General features: G+C 34.1%; 1 protein-coding gene across 4 annotated transcripts; it reads left to right on the forward strand.

Moving 5' to 3' along the window:
* Positions 1 to 1,468: 1,468 nt before the first annotated feature.
* On the forward strand, positions 1,469 to 6,303 carry LOC129871399 (uncharacterized). 4 transcript variants are annotated; one of them, XM_055946306.1, is made up of 8 exons: positions 1,469 to 1,596; positions 1,684 to 1,802; positions 3,853 to 3,932; positions 4,376 to 4,517; positions 4,601 to 4,750; positions 4,856 to 5,057; positions 5,821 to 5,919; positions 6,004 to 6,303. In XM_055946306.1, exons 1-7 carry the CDS (start codon positions 1,533 to 1,535, stop codon positions 5,916 to 5,918), a joined length of 855 nt encoding a protein of 284 aa, XP_055802281.1. In that variant the 5' UTR covers positions 1,469 to 1,532; the 3' UTR covers position 5,919; positions 6,004 to 6,303. The 4 variants fall into 4 exon arrangements, with proteins under 4 accessions (XP_055802281.1, XP_055802283.1, XP_055802282.1 ...); XM_055946308.1 differs by having other exon boundaries at positions 6,008 to 6,303; XM_055946307.1 differs by having other exon boundaries at positions 6,036 to 6,303.
* Positions 6,304 to 18,134: the final 11,831 nt, after the last annotated feature.

The following is an 18,134-nucleotide window of genomic DNA, read 5'->3' on the forward strand; positions in this document are numbered from 1 at the left end:
ATACACAAACTATCTCGCTCACCTCTCTTCTTCTCTCGTTCATCTTTCTCTATATTGTAGTGTATCTAGTAGCAAGAATACATGTATCTAGGTGTATCTGACTTGAAAACTAATATGAAATTATTAATTAGTGAGACAATATGTAATTATTTCAAACTATAGGGAGAATTAGTAAATATGGCAAGAACGTTTGTTTAATTAGGTAGTTTCTCCTGCAAACAATTATTTCACATCGACCATGGATCTTTTTTTTGCAAAATTTATAATGATGATTTTTCTATAAAATATAAATTTATGAGTCAACTTTTATATTAAAAAATAATTAAAATCACCATTTAAAATATGAAATTATACTTGTTAGAAAAATTGGAATTTGAAAGTGAAGTTGAAATTTGGGCAAAGGGCATGATTTACCCCTGAACTTTATGATATGGATTTGATATACCCTCCGTTTAAAAACTAACCCATATATATCCCTGCCGTTATTGAAATGACACATGTATACCCCCCACCGTTACAAATTAAAAACAGCTCACATATACCACTTTCATCTTAATAAAGTGAAAAAATTAATTTTTTGACTTTTAATTTTAAAAAAATTCATGTATGGGTATATATCTTTTTTGAGAAAGTAAAAAAATAAAAAAATAAAATTTATATACCCATACATGTAAAAAATAATTTTAGCAAAGTTTAGGGGTATATATAATCTTTTTCACACATAATTTTTTTTGACTTCTTTAATTATTATTATTTGAGTTTCTGATTCTGATTCTTATTTTTATTTTTTCATTCTTTGGTGTAAATATAAGAGAAATAAAAAAAGTGTGAATGGAAAAAAGAGAAAAAAAATAAGAAAAAAATTTAAAACTATTTTGCAACTATATTGTAATTTAAAACTAATTTTTTTAATGCTATATTGTAATTTAGTTTTTGTATCTATAAAAACAATTGTGGCATGTATAATAAATTTTTCCATAAAAGTAGTGAGAAAAATAAACTTGACCATCTAAATAATAAATTCAAATTAGGCGTTGAATCAAAAAAATAATAAAAAAATAAATTATGTGTGAGAAAGATCAAATATAGCCCTATATGTATTATTTTTTTTAATAAAAACCTTTAAAAAATAATTTTAAAAATAATTTTTTTCACTTCCGTTGGAAGAAAAGGGTATATGTATGGGTATATATATTTTTTCAAAAATAATTTATTTGTTAAAAAGATTATATATATGTTAGTAAAAAAATGTATTTCTAATTTAGTAAAAAGTAATTTATAACAGTGGATAGAGGTATATATATGCCATTTCAATAACGTTAAGAATATTATAAATTAATTTTTAAACAAAAAATATATCAGCTCTATATCATAAAATTCAAAAGTAAATCAGACGTTGCCCTTGAAATTTTGTGCAAATAATAGTAACTTGAAAATAGGCAAAACCATCTATTGAAAAGTAAAAAAGGAAAAGAAAGAGAAGCTAATTAGAAGATGGTAAACATTTTCTCATTTTTAGCAGTGAAAGACATATGTTGTACGGCTCGAAGTTGTTATTCCTAGTCATGGCTCCAAAACCCCAGCGCATCCGTCACTGTAAGTCCTCCTTTCAAACAACTACCCTAATTCACTCTTCCCCAGGAAAAAATTAAGTTTGAATTTTTCCTTCATTTTGTTGAATAGTGGTGGGAACAACTTGGCAAAGCGCGATGAAGAAGGCGAGGACAATGAGTACTGAGACTGACACTGAATCACCAATGAAAGACGCCTTCTCCAAATATGCTGATTACCTTAATAACCTTGTAAAGATTCTTCCTTTTCGCTTTGTCTATTATTCACATGTACACATTTACTTTGTAATGAAAGATGTTTATTTGCGTTTTCCTTGAATTTGTTAATGGAATTGATGCTTTTTAGGAGTAAAAAGGGTAGAAATTTAGGGTTTGTGTTCAGTACAAAGGAAAATGTTCTCTTGTATTTTTATATAATTTAGACAAATACTATAGGAGCGGGAGAGGTAGGGGCAGGGGCGGACCTACCTTGTGCCGAGGGGTTCATCCCCTTCTGCGGAAAATTATACTATTTATACATGGTTAAAATAATTTTTTATCTATATAAAATAGATGTCGAACCCCTTTGACTAGCTAGTGTGTCTACTTATTTAGATTTTGAACCTCCTTATTTAAAATCCTGGGTCCGCCACTGGGTAGGGGTGTGGGATGGGTGGGGGTAAGGGCTATGGGGAGGGGGGGCGGGTGTGTTGGAGGGTGAGGAGGATCACTAGTGTGGAACTTGTTTTCCTTATTTTCTAAGTAGCTTATTTTCCAAAAATTTGACTAACACCAATCGAACATGGGAAAATTGGAAAATATTTTCTTTCCTATGAAACACATTCTTAGCTGTGATTAATTTTGAAATACCAGAGGGTGGACATAAGATGGAAAATGTTACTGCAGTAGACTAGAACTGGAATAATTCATTGACCTAGAACGTGACCAAAGGGTGGCACATGGTCTTGTGTATTTTGGGCATAAAGGTTTATGTCCAGTTCTACTAAGGAGCTGCTAAGCTACCGGAAGAATGTGCGGAAAAGAAATGCTGTGGAGGATTGGTGGCAGATCATCCCAACTTGTATCTGGTGGACAATATGCCCAGATATTTTGAAGACGAGCAATACCATTCAGAAAATTAGGATGAATTGTTTGTCTTTTTTACTTTTGGTGTAAGCAGAACATGTCGGGGGAAGTAGGAGACTTGATAGATTTATTTGGCAATGTGTAAGTGCATAGTTTTTTGAATAGGAGTCCTTTTTACCTTTTCGAAAGTGTAAAAGATTCCCCTCTTGACATGTTTTTGATGTTAAGAATACAACTGGTTACCTTGTTTCTCCTCCCTTGTTCTTCTCTCTTAAGCCGAGGGTCTTTCGGAAACAGCCGCCCTACCTTTCAAGGTGGGGTTAGGTCTGCGTACACTCTACCCTCCTCAGACCCCACATGGTGGGACTATACTGGGCTTGTTGTTGTTGTTGTAATATAAGTGGTTACCTATATAAAAAAAACAAACTTTTCCCAATATCCCATAATTTTACAACTCGATATGTAGAATGTGGCTTTCTATGGTCAAGTTTCCAGGTATAGTCCCACCAGCCACAATGTTCTTGCAGACTTGATGCATGAAAACGCAAAAGTAATTTTGTGGCACTTTTTTTGTTTACTACAACCAAATGGTATGGGTATTCAGCTAAGCAGGAGAGAAGTGAATTGGAAATTCTGTAGTGAAATTAAGATCATATGGTTTGGATGACGGACATTTGAACATACTGTCATGTTTTCTGCTTGTGCCACTTTATTTTGAGAGTCAATCTTTTCCCAATCTATACATCATATACCAATGCAAATATTTGTGCTTTATTGAATGGGTGGTTCTGTTCACCTATCAAAAACCAGAAAAAAGGAAGATCATTTACTTTGATAAATTTAGAGAGAAGGAAGTTTATTTGTGAAAAGATGAATCTATATTCTATGCACTTACCACTGATTTTGCAGTTATAATATCCAGATGACTCTCTCTTGTCAAAAGTAGAGAATACATGTCTGAGTATGTCCATGCTTGAAGAGATAAATCTCAGTTTTAGATTCAAGTTCTAGTTTGAAAAGAGAAAGTTCTAGAGTGAGGATTGATGGCATAGAACACTTTAACGAAATTATTCTTGCTAGTTTCTGAATAAGTTCTTATGTTAGCTGATTAAAGCTTTAAACAAATTGATGATGGAGAAAGGTCCCTCTTGAATATTAAAGAATCAAAATTCACATAGAATTGTGATATATGAATTTTGTTTTGTGCATGATGCAGAATGATAAACGAGAAAGGGTGGTGAAAGCTAGTCGTGATATTACTATGAATAGCAAGAAGGTTATTTTTCAAGTGCACAGGTATCAAATTTGTCGCTGCCCATGAATTTTCTTGTGGAGCCCGTGATGCATTATATTTCTCTTTTATGCTTTAAAGTATATGGGTCCGCTATCTATAAAATATGCGCTGTGCAGATGGTTGTATGTGGTCTTCAGTATACCTGGATCTATGCATTGCTGCTGTTAATCATTTTTCCTTCACATTCTTGCTAATGTATGGCTTGAAATCTTAATTTCTTCAAGGCAGTTATCCACTTGAACAACATGTTTGAAGCTGATGCTTGTTTCTCAATGTGTATGTAGTATGCCAGTACCAGTACAATTTTTATTTGTGCTTATTTAACCTATGCAGTCAAGAAGTGTCAAATGTTGGATAGCTATTTATCTTTGTCTGCTCCACTTAGTTGAATTTTATGTGAGGCGAAAGATTATCTTAGTTTTTTTCTTCCCTTCTTCCCTAACAGAATGAGCAAGCAGAACAAAGAGGAAGTTCTGGATAAAGCAGTAAAAGATCTGGCAGCTGTGACTGATCAATATTTGTCCCGGCTAGTAAAGGAACTGCAAGGGACTGACTTCTGGAAGCTAAGACGAGCATATTCTCCTGGGGTGGGTCAGTTGGTCTTACTTTGCTTCTAAAGACTCGTAAATATTCTAATTTGACTTAGCTTGTACGCTCTTCCAACTCATAGGTTCAAGAATATGTTGAAGCTGCTACACTTTGTAATTTCTGCAAGACAGGGACTCTATTAACTCTTGATGAGATGAATTCGACCTTGCTCCCATTAAGTGATCCTTCTGTTGAACCCTTGCAGATTAACCTCTTAGACTATATCTTAGGGGTAAGCGTATCATCTATTTGTATTTTTTTCAAGTTAAGTAATGCTAAGTTGTCTACTTCTTCCCAAGTAAGAAATATTGCCATATTGCTAAATATTTCACTTTAGCTTGCGGACTTGACAGGAGAATTAATGAGGTTAGCAATTGGTCGAATTTCAGAAGGGGAACTTGATTTTGCAGAGAAGATTTGCAGTTTTGTGCGTGAAATTTACAGGAACCTTACTCTTATTGCCCCAGAGATGGATGATAGTTCAGACATGAAACAGAAAATGGAAACAATGCTCCAGAGTGTGATGAAGATAGAAAATGGTATAGTCTTCAGCTGTTGTCTATTACCGGTTTCTTTCTCTTTGTATGTTATTCCAAACCTAACTACTTAAATACTGCTATAGGGCAGTGTAAATACTGTTTTACGACAATGTAAACAGAACTATTTTTAAGCAACTTGTGGGATGAGAAATTGGGACTGAGGGTTCTGTTAGGCAATATTCTTTTTGTTTCCAGTCTCAGGGATTTGTTCATTTCAAACTGGATATATTTAAAAAGTTTCTTTTAGCAGTAATATATTCCAAAGCTTTTAATTGGATGTACAGGAAAGAATCGTTATTCAAACTATGTATGTGCTCTGGCTACTGAATAATTTAAATCATATTCTCGTGAGTGGTTCACCTGGGTGTTCCATGTATAATAACTATAAGAATGTGTAGTAGCTACTATAATTTAAGTTCTCATTTAATGTTTGATACTTTGACTAATTACATTTGAGTAATATATTCAATTTTTTTTTGTTGCACTAGGTAGTTGGGTATTCAGATTCCATCTGGATAAAAAGGAGACTTGATATTTCTTATGTTACGTTGGTGTTTCCTGCAGCCTTTACTGGATATTTTACCTTTCATAAAGCATCATGTTTTAGAACAACGTGATTGCATTTAATTTGTTGTTTTAGTTTGATCTTGTGCAGTCAATATCTTTATTTAGTTTTGGATAAAGTGGATAAGTAGTTAGTTACTTTTAACTGAATCTGGAAAAAACTCGAGTCATATCTCTTATGCAACTGATTGTTCTGCAGCTTGTTTTAGTGTTCATGTAAGAGGATCGGAATATATTCCCCTTCTTGGATCTGCTGAGACCAGTTATCCACTGTTGGGCATGCCAGACATTGAATGAAGTAATGATCTACTTTGTTAGACTGTTTACAGAAGTTATGTTATGCCTTGTACTAGCTTAATAATGATGCAATTTCTGATTGAAGACAGAAAGATAAGTGCTTGTTTGCTGTTGAAGTTGTTGATGCAGCTCCCTGCCTGCATATGCAAACGGTGTAAGAGCATCAAACTGGAGAGAAAAAGAATTTTAGGAAGGAATGCACTTCTGCATGTGATTTTGCAAGGTACCTGGGCGCAACGATTTGTGTCTTTGTCGGGGAAATTGCTGATCTTGTAATTACTCTAGACCACCTACTGAACTTTATGCGACTTTGTAGGTGAAATTGTGTAGCTTGCTAGTACTCTACAAGACGGATCTCAAATTCAGGAAAATTCTCCTTTCGTTATCTTGTCTTGATTATATGACTTTTCCCTCCCCCTCCTATCTGTTGTGTATTTTACCACTAAGGAGTGTGGGAATCATTGGGTGATACTTCGATGGGATCAACATCTTTTGTGTTGATGCATTTTCCTTTTGATCAGATCATCATCTTCTCCTTATCCTTGTGTTTATACAAAGACAATCTCGAAATGGTTGCCTAAGTAAGTTTTCTAAGATGATTTTAGGCTAGAATACTCTCTTTATTTACCCTGAGGGTTTCTGAATCAATGTATTTTTTTTCTTTTTTATATTGTATTTCCTCTTAGTCATGTATATGTTATATGACGTGAATCATAGCTTTGAAACGTAAGATCTCCTTTCTTCCTTCCAATAAAAAAGAGGATATGTGTTCATTATTTTTAGGCTTAATATATAGCAAACCCGTTAAACTTAATATGATGTTCCATTTAGACAATTAAGGTTCAAATTTAACACTGCAACTCCTGATAAAGTGTTCTAATTTAACACTTCAACTCCTAATATTTCAAGCTTAACAAATGATTTTTTTTTTCCAAAGAAAAGTCTTCTCTCATACCGCCCCTCTCGCATAGTCATCTTAGTAACCAAACATTACAATAGACTTCTCTGGCCGCATGAACCAAAAAAGTAGTTTTTTTTTTCCGTTGAGAATGAGTGTACAAATAGTTTTGACACTTGGTTGGTGTCACTATTATCACTTTGCAGCTTAAGATGGTGATGTAGGTTTTTACCACATGGTTTGCTTAGCTTGTTGTGGTACACTGTGTCAATTTCTTACCAAACAAACATAATTTATTTTAAAACACTTATAATACATTTATATTGCATGCATAATCTACTTTTAATACAATGCATATTTATCATAGTATTGTTATGTATTGTTATAAATGATAATAAATAAAAAGTATCGTTAAAATCAGTAATTATTTATTAAAAAGTATTCAACCAATTGATTTTTCCTCTAAATTAACCATCTGTTCATAAAATTCTCAAATCACACAATACTACTAATATCTTCTACGAATTGATTGTTAATTATGTCTTGAATTTTTCCCTTGTATATTTTAGGGAACTCATAATCCCTATTAGTTTAGGAGATCCTTGTCTTAATAGATTTGGGAAAGGAATATATTGTCCTTGTAGGATTGGGAGAACCTTTTCCTTATAGGTTTGAGACTACTTGAGATCTATATATAGGGGATATAGTTGGGGATTCTAAAAGGATGGTACATGATACACAATGTAGTCCTAAGTGCTTGAAAGCATTGTAAACTTGTTCTCTTTTTTTCATAGTGGAAAACTCTCTCTGATTTTGCTGGGAGGAGTAGGTATAGACGAACCCCATTAAATCCTTGTGTTATTTTTCTTCTCAATTTTCTTTGTTTGTAATTGTGTGCTAGTTAATCCATGATATTTCCACAACAATTGATATCAGAGCTTGATTAGGGTTTCTAGACATAATCAAGGGTTGAGATGTCACCGTCATCTTCAATAAGTATGAAATAGAGAAATTCGATGGGGGTCTAATTTCAGTCTATGGAAGATTAGAATGAGATTGTCCTTGTTGTTACAAGGGTTATGGAAGGTAATTGAGGTGGTTTTTCCAGAAGGGTTGAAAGAATTAGAAAAAGTAGGCTTGAAAAAGAGTCTGTACAATCTTCGAGTATCTAGTGTTCCATAATCATGTGTAGTTGGTAACATTATGTATGCCATGGTTTGCACTTGTCCTGATATTTCACATGTTGTTAGTGTTATGAATAGATACATGGCATGTCCTTGTAAAGAACATTGACATGCAGTGAAGTGGATCTTGAGATACTTGAAAGATACTGCAGATGTGAGCTTCGTTTTTTCAAAGACAAGCTAATAAGTGGATCAATAGTAGGTTGTGGATTGGGACTATGCAAGAGACTTGGATAAGAGAAGATCTCTGACATGTTATGTTTTTACTCTTTCTGGTAATGTCATCAATTGGAAGGCATCTTTGCAATGTGGAGTTTCTCTATCCACCATAGAGGCTGGGTATATGCAAATTACTGAAGCAATGGAAGAGGCTACATGGCTACAAGGCTTGGAGCGGACAAAACATATGATAGACAGACATCATTTTATTAGAGATATCATATCTAAAGGGGTTGTTGAGGTGAAGAAAGTGTCTACACATGATAATTCAGAAGATATGCTGACCAAGATAGTCTGGACCAATAAGTTTAGGCATTGCCTAGTAAGCCCTTTGGAGGGCTCAAAAAGACGTTATTCCTATTGATGAAGGGAATTCAATCCAAGGGGAAGATTTGTTAATTATGTCTTGAATTTTTCCCTTGTATATTTTAGAAAACTCATAATCCCTATTGGTGACCCTTGTCCTAATAGATTTGGGAAAGTAATATATTATCCTTATAGGATTGAGAGAACCTTTTTTTTATAGGTTTGAGACTACTTGAAATCTATATATATGGGATAAAGTTGGGAATTCTAAAAGGATGGTACATGATACACAATGTAGTCCTAAGTGTTTGAAAGCATTGTAAATTTGTTCTCTTTCTTTCATAGTGAAAAACTTTCTCTGCTTTTGATGGAAGGAGTAGACATAGCCGAACCTCATGAAATCCTTGTGTTGTTTTTCTTCTCTATTTTCTTTGTTTGTGATTATGTGCTATTTAATCCACGATATTTCTGCAACATGGATTGCAGGTTGTTGTTGGAGAAAACAAAGTAGTACATCAGCTAGCAAGCTATGGAAAACTCCTCAGATGCACAAGAGCAAGCTAGCGATGAGAGAAACTGTTTTAATTTTTTTTGGGATTTTAACCCTTGTCTCTCATGCTCATGTCAATTTCATCGACCAATTGGCTCCACTCTTGGGTCCCTAATAAAGGCGACTTCTTACCCCAAGGGACTTGAACCCAAGACGTAAGAGACTTGAACCCAAGATCTTTAGTTAAGATGTTAAGGATGAATGAGTAACTTACCTGTCAACCACAATTCTTGTCGGTAAGTGTGACACGTCTAACAATTACTATGTGCACCTTAATTTCAGTTAAGTTAGAATCGCCTGCATAAATTATCATGCATTTGTCATTTTTCGTTTTTCAAATTAAATTAGTCTCAAATCAATATTATACAAAAATAATAAAAAAATAATAGTAATAATTGTAATAGTAATAGTAATAGTATGAGGATGATGATTATGATGATGGTGATAATTACCGGATGTTTAGGAATGGAACCTGATTTTGGTCTTGTCATTCAGCCCCGTCTTCTCCTTATACTTCATCTGTTCATCAAATAGTGGAACAAATAAATTCAGCTTGCTTAAATTATTGTTTATGATATATGCTTGATATAATGTAGCGCTCAACATTATAAATAGTGACATATCCGAATTCATATTTGTTAAAAAGTATAAATAGATAAATAAATAGTCAAATAAAAATATACCATTTAAGTATATTTTGTTTCACTTGAAAAAGAGATGTTTCTATAGTCTAAAGATGGCAAGATATAATAACGGTAGGGTACAAATAGGTTCCAGTACGAAAAATAAAATGAAAAATAAAATCGTGAAATATGAAGACATACAGATTTTTTAAAAAAACATTATGATATTATTTTATGGGAATGTGTTTTTCTGTGGTGAATGCAATGAATTTTCTTATCAGTCCGGCTATGTTGGAACAAATAATGCAAATAAATTCCGACTGCTTAATTAATAGTACAACAACAACAACAACAACAACAACTCAGTGAAATCCCACAACATGGGGTCTGGGGAGATAATGAAGTGGAAAATAAGTTTAGAATGTTCATCATGAAGTTGTCACTTCATTAGAAATTTACAGAAAATAACAAGATGCAATTTCACCTTCTTTGTTATCCACGTTATTTTCCTCTTGTACTGCCTTTTCCAGTGACAGAACACCACAAAATTGTACTTGAGACATGCCTATACGCGTTGTGCATGAAGGGCTATTGAGATGTAATAATTGTCTATAGGGTTAGAGTATTATCATTAGGGGTATATAGATTGAATTGTACTTATCGAGCTAATGGGGGCTTAGATAGGTTTGTTTACTGTTTATATACTTGTCGAGCTTATTGGAGTCCGAATAGGTTGTTGTTTGATTAGTGTTTGTTGCTAGATTCATGAGCATGTCAATACTAAAAGAAAAATCTATTGCTAGGGTATGTTTGGTACGGAGAAAAACATTTTCCGAAAAATATTTTCTAATTATTCTATGTTTGGTTGTTCAAAATGTTTGGAAAATATTTTTTCTAGATAAAAAAGTTCCTTAAAAATGAGGAAAATGACTAATGAAAGTAGAAAAAACATATTGCATAAGTGATATTCTAAATTTATTGTCTCTTTTACCCACCCAATCCCCCCAACCTCCACCCCTTGTCCATCCCAGCACCCGCCACCCCCCCAGCACCTACTCTCCATTCCATCCATCCTCCATAGTGTTTTGCTATATAATATATAAATGATTTGGAATAATTTTTTTTGCTTATTTACCATAAATTAAAATTTTCCTGCTTACTTACCATAAACTAGAGAAAAATATTTTCCGTGAGATACATTTCCTTCGTACCCAACACACCCATGTCTCTTTTGTTATAGTTTATCTGATAAGTTTTGTGAGATCCCTTACTTAAAGGACTAAAATAACTCACATAATTTAATTGAAGGTCAAAAGTGCTACGTTAAGTAATACAAGGACAAGAAATTATAATATAACATTAACTTGGGAACTAAAAATGCAATTTTCCCTTCACGATCAAAATGGATTCAATTATTGACATGTTGAAAAGCATGAGCATTACGAACCAAAAGCTGAAAAAGATCATTTATGAAACTAAAGCAAGTGTTAGCGATGCCAATGTCAACTTCATTCATTGTCATCGAGAAGCTAATATGGTGGCTGATTACTTTGCCAAGATGGCCTCTACTAGTGGAAATGAAACCTATTTCTCCTCTTGGCAATCTCTTCCTCAAGAGGTCAAAGGTTTAATTCAACTAGATAAGTGACAAGTTCCTGTAATGAACCTGAAGGTCATTTTTGGTAATTTTTACAGAATGATGATTTTGCCCTCCCGATAGTTGCCCAGAGTTATATTTGACCCGTTGTTGTGATTGGTTTTGGAGTTTTGAGGAAAAGTTGAGTAATATGTGAGTTTTTGAGTTTTAAATGCTTAAGTTGTTTAAAAAGTGGTTTTTGGTACCAATTAGATGTTAAAATTCAAACCGACTTCAATAAAGTCAAAATTGGCAAGATTAAAAAGTAGGAGGAATTCGATTTGGAAAAGTAAACTAAAAATGGAAGAATTCAATTCGGAGAAGTAAACTAAAGATGGAGAAATTCAATTCGGAGAAGTAAACTAAAGATGGGGGAATTCAACTTGGAGAAGTAAACTAAAGTAGGAAGAATTCAACTTGGAGAAGTAAACTAAAGTAGGAGAAATTCAACATGGAGAAGTCTTCTATATGAAGGTGTAGGTTAGCTATAAATAGATGCTTGTATGTATGTAATTGTGTGTTTTAAAAAAAAAAAGAAGCAAAGCTTCCTAGAGAGTTAGAGAGGAAAAAATAGAGAGCAAAGCTCTTATGATAAAGTGAAGTGCGAAGCACTTATTGTGAGAAAGTTGTAAGAGTTTTATTTTGTGTGTAATATTTTACTCCTTGTGTAATAAAAATATTATTTTGGTCCACTACGCTTCCAACAAGTGGTATCAGAGCTTTGATTTTATACACGCCACGATGCCAAATATGTTCCAATTTCAAGTCCCAAAATTAACAAAATCCAATTATGGCAACTGGAGTATCCAGATGAAAGTCCAACTTGGTGCAATAGATTGTTGGGATATGGTTGAAGCTGGCTATGATATGCTTGTAAATGCACCAGTTGAAGCGGCTCTATCAAATGAAGAAAAAAGAGTGTTGAGAAAAAATCGAGAAAGAGATAGAAGGGCGCTAAGTGCAATTCATCAAAGTATTGATGAATCAACCTTTGAAAAAATCTCTGGAGCAAAAACATCAAAGGAGGCATGGGAGATTTTGCAAAAATCTCTTCAAGGAGCTGAAAAGGCGAAAAGGATACGTTTGCAAACCCATAGAGCTGAATTTGAGATGTTGAAAATAAAAATGTCAGAAAACGTGGATGATTATGTCACGCGAGTTAAATAGGTGGAAAACGAAATGAAAAAAATGGAGAAATTCTCGATGATGTTAGAATCGTGGAAAAGATTTTGCGGTCATTGACACGCAAATTCAATTATGTGGGTGTCACCATAGAAGAATCAAAAGATCTATAACAAATATCCTTTGATGAGATTGTGGGTTCTCTTAAAGTCTATGAGCAAAAGATGAAGCAAAGTGATGATTCTGAAAGTCTGGATCAAGCTTTCAAAAATAAGTTATCCGTAAATGAAGGCGGAACGAGCAACAACTCACAACAAAGTTCAAACAACCGTGGAAGATACCGTGGAGAATATAGAGGTAGCAACAGAGGTGGACCTGAACAATGTGGATGAGGAAATCAGTCATATGGTAGAGGACAATCAAGTGAAGACTATTATGCCACAAGTCATGAACGAGGAGCTCGAGGCAGAAGCCGAGGTAGAGGCAGATCTCAACAGGGATATAAATCTCAGATACAATGCTATAATTGTGATAAATATGGTCACTATAGCTATGAGTGTAGATCAACTCCTAAACAAGAAGAAAGAAGTCATGTAGCAGCTATTGAAGATCAAAATAGAGAATCTCGCATATTTCTCACCTACAAGGGAGATGAAAAATCTATGAAAAATATTTGGTATTTGGATAGTTGTGCCAGCAACCATATGTCTGGCCAAAAGGAGTTGTTTTCTGAACTGGATGAATCTATTAATGGTATTCCCTTCTGAATCAGATAGATTCATATTTGAAAGAGGTTGACAATAAGTTCTTTCAAATAGTCCGGAATATGAACCATAAAAGAAAATACCTATTAAACCGATTACAAGAATACCAGCTACAGTACCTATTATCCAAAGAGGAATCCTTCCAGTAGTATCGGCCATTTACCCCACTTCCCTCCAGATTTCATAAGTGGTCATGCTAGAGACATAAACAATCATGGATAATTAAACTTGCACCCCTGGGAGCGATAAACCTGTTGGATTTTATTAACCAAAGAGATTCGGATAGGCCCTGAAAGGAGAAGGAAGGCTGGAATGCCAACAGACGTCTATTATATTGAATTTACCCGATCAATTAACTGAAATTTCATCTTTGTGAGATCGTCAATATTGTACCGAGGGCGTCAGTATTTATCAAATTTGTTCCTATCTAACAAGAGTGAATAGAAAGTTGGATCTACATTGGATCTCACCCAAATCGCCCCATGAAAACAAAAAAGTTTGTGACGCTGAACTGAACTCCCGATAGATAACCTTTGGCAATGAATCACAAATTTCTGTTAAAGGAAAAGGCAAAATTAGAATTACTCAGAAAAATAGGGAAAATAAATTTATTCTTGATGTTTACTATGTACCAGCTTTGAAAAACAACATCATCAGCATTGGCCAGCTTTCTGAAATAGGATACGAAGTGCAGATAAAGGATTGTTCAATGACCTTGAGAAACAAAAATAAAGAATTTATTTCCAAAGTTAATATGATGTAAAATCGCCTATTCACTATTGGTATCGAGTTCGGAGATATGAAGTGCATGAAAATATCTATAAAAGATGACTCGTGGATTTGACACTTGGGATATGAACATCTTGAATTTTTTGGTCTAAAGCTGTTAGCAAAAGAAAAGATGGAGAATGGTCTGCCAAAAATAAATTTACCTGATCAACTATGTGAAGCTTGCATCAAAGGAAAACAACACCGATAAAGTTTTAAAGTTGGAAAATATAGAAGAGCTAGAAGACCACTCGAGATTTTGCACTCGTATTTAGCTGGTCCGTTTGACATACCATTACTTGGTGGAAACAGGTATTACCTAACTTTTATTGATGATTGCAGTAGAAAAAGCTGGGTATATATTTTTTTTAAAAAAATCAAAATCTCTTGAAAGATTCAAAGAGTTTAAAGCGATGGTGGAAAAATAAAGTGGGTATTATATGAAGATACTCAGATCAGATAGAGGAGGTGAATACACTGCAAATTTATTTGAAGATTTCGTTAAAAAGCATGAGATTATTCATCAGTTGACAGTTAGATATACACCTCAATAAAATAGAATCGCGAAAATAAAAAATCATACCATTCTCAATATGGCAAGGAGTATAGTGATGTCACGACCCAAAAACCGAGGTCATGATGACACACATTCCAAAATCCAACCTGATATGTAAGCCTAAAAGTAAAACTCATACGAGACTCTCAAAGGGAAAGTCATGCCACGATTAAAATGACAAGAAGACAATGAAGAAATTATCCTAAAACTTGGTGTCATAAGTATAAAGAGCACCTAATACAAGGTTCGAGTCTGAAGATACAACATAAGTTTCTGAATGATACAAAAGACTGAGAAATAAAGATAGACTAGTGACGATCCAAATTTTGGGACTTCACCACTAATCTGAGAATACACAATCCGCTAGAATATCAGCTGCCACGTGAGGTACTCTAACTAGTATCTGCATCAAAAAGGGATACAGAAGTAGGGGTGAGAACAATTCACATGTACTCAGTAGTTTTTAGCCGACTGTGTATAAGGAATTAATCAAACCTATGAAATAAACTAAGGAACTCTTCCACCTGTATACAGAAAAGTCCCACTTCAACAGCGGTGCCGCTAGTTTATATATATAATGGCGCGAGTAAAGTAAACCCATACTAACAACTCATAATCAAAATTAACCAGATAATTCAAGCAGTACAGATATCAATGTAATGCAATTCAATATAATGATGCAATGATATAGTGGTACGGTAGAATCAAGACTGTCGCACAGCCCGTCGTATACACCTGCCGAGCTATGCTACAATGAAGGACCCATGGGGGTCTCACATACCATATACCTTAATCAAAATATCTCATTATCCTTTCCACCTCCTCATGGTCAAGGGATCCCAATACATGCACTACCCTACTGTAAAACTGCCTCGGTTAGGGACTCAAGATACAAAGGTTTAAAGGTGTTTCATTTTCTTTCTCAATTTCCCCCCCCCCCCCCCCATATTTTTCAACTTTCCATGTTTCATGATATGATAAATAAGGATGAATGCATCAAAACACATATGGCATGGAAGCAATATTCAACTCAAGATGTAGTACAAGGTTCAAAGTTCTCAAAACTTAACCTCCACATGATACTCACCCTCAATAAATAAAAATGGGAAGGAAATATTTCAATTTAAGTGTTCACCACTTTCTCAACAATATTTCAATACTTAGTTATTCTCAAAATCCCCAAATGAACCCCTCAGGCGGGCATTACAAGTGAACCCCTCAGGCGAGCTATGTAATACAAATAAGCCCCCACACGGTAACACATAAATAAATAAGATCCCACACGAGCATCACAATATATATAATATTTACAACTCATACTACAACTCCATTTCAAAGTCTATAACATATGAATGACTAATTACCCCATCTCAGTCTCAAAGAAGGATAATCAAACCTACCTCAATTGCTGAAACTGCACTCGAACACCTCTATCGGACAAGTAACTCTCAAATTGAACACCCAGAATAACAACCCACTATCAACAATAGAACATACACATCACAAGGAGTCCAATGACACCCATATTGGTGATTTCAGAATGGGGGTAAAATGGTTCAAAAATTAATTATTTTTGGAAAGGGTCAAATCTGGAATTTTATTTTAAAATTATGTTCTACACATTGAGTAGAGTTTGTGGATGAAAAAATCATTAAAATCGAGTAAGAATCGAGTTCCAAATCATAAAAATACAATTTTCCAACTTGGAATTAAACCTCATAACCCACATTTGAAATCTTAATTTAAAGATGTTTTGGAAGATAATAATTGCAGAAACTGATAAAGAATAATCTTATCACGATGTTCCTTGCAGAAAAAACTCACAATTTAGATCAAGAATTATTAAAAATGGAGCTAAGATGACCAAGAAACAATCCTCTAAAATCCATTAAAATTCCAACACAAAAATGATAAAGGCGACAGCTAGATTAGCGAATTTACCTCACATGAAGCTCCTGTCAAGTTTGTAAACTCAACACTGCATTCCTATGGAAAGACTACACAATTTATAGCTTTGAATCACTGAATTCGGATCTAAGATGGCCAAGAAATCATCTACCAAAGTTTACAAAAATCTGAATTCAAAAATGATCGAGGCAGCATCTAAAACATCAAATCTTACCTCCAACGAAGCTTCTAATTAAGATTCCGAGCTCACCAATGGACTCTCCATGAAATTCTCTTGAATATAGACTATTTAATCGCCAAATTTGGACTTGAAAAACTCAAGAAATAAGGGTTCAAAGTTGAGAGAAAATCTGAAAAATCTGCAGTTTTGCACCAGATTTTTTCATTATTTAAAGTCTTCGAATGGACATTCGAAATTCGTTCGGAACCCGATAAAAATAAATAAGATTTGTTACCCCACTAAATTCGACATTCCGAACTCAATGATGCATTCAAAATTATCATACAAGATCATTTTAATAAAAAATAGATCCCACATCAAAGTGTTATTTTAAGCCAAATTCCACAACGGGCCTCAGGATTAGACCGAAAACTTCAGGAAACAAATGAAGGGTCGTTCTAAACCAAAATTGATACTTTGGAACTAACTGCGCTGTCAGAATTTTCATCCAAGTACATTTTCTAAGAATATTGACCAAAGTCAACCATAGACTAATTTTCAAAGTCAAAAGCACCAAATAGCCCCAAACTCGTATCAATTTTCTCGATAGTAACGCCAACAATGCTACAAGACTAATTTGGCTATTTCAGAACTGATGGAACCATTTGAATTCAAATTTGAGGTCTCCTTGACTCGAAACTCAAAAAGTCGCAATTAAATCAACTTAGGCTTCAAAATACCAAAATGGGCTCGGGACCTCTAAAAATTCAGCCAACACTTCTTCTAGACCAAAAACCATCCCCCAAATCTAACGAAATTATTGTAATTCCATTCTGAGTATCAAAACTCCAAAAGTTGAACAAAGTCAAATCTTGGCCTAAAATTCCTTAAATTTTCAACTCAAGACTTCAAATCTTCGTTACAACTCCAAAACTAATTTTGTAAAATCTCCTAGACCAATTTCCACAATCCAGAGCTGCTGAAATTGATGAAATTCCATTCTGAGACCCGTAGCTTCGATTGGTACCAAAAATCACTTTTCACCTCTTAACTCAATAAAACTCAAGAATTTGCACAATTTACAAACCATTAAGATTTTGACACTTTCTACTACACAAATCGATTAAGTAATACTCAGAGGCATTAATGATAGGGGTAAATTGATAATTTCACATAAATTTTAAAAAATGACCCTTAAGGTCATTACAAGTGAAAGGTAAGAATTTACCAAGAAATTTCTGGACTAAACCTGTTCAATGTGCCTTTATTTATTGAATTATTATCCAACAAGGAATGTACGATATATGACACCAAATGAAGCATGGAGTGGTCAAAATACTAGAGTTGGACATCTCAAGATATTTGGATGTATTGCATATGCTCATGTTCCTGAACAGTTAAGAAAGAAGCTCGATGATAAAGGAGAAAAGTACATATTCATTGGATATAATAAAAGAATCAAAGCCTACAGGTTGTATAATCCTCTCTCAAAGAAGGTATATCTCAAGAGATGTTGAATTTG

The sequence above is a fragment of the Solanum dulcamara genome, chromosome 10, assembly GCF_947179165.1.
Source record: "Solanum dulcamara chromosome 10, daSolDulc1.2, whole genome shotgun sequence".
In the NCBI taxonomy this organism is placed as follows: Eukaryota; Viridiplantae; Streptophyta; class Magnoliopsida; order Solanales; family Solanaceae; genus Solanum; species Solanum dulcamara.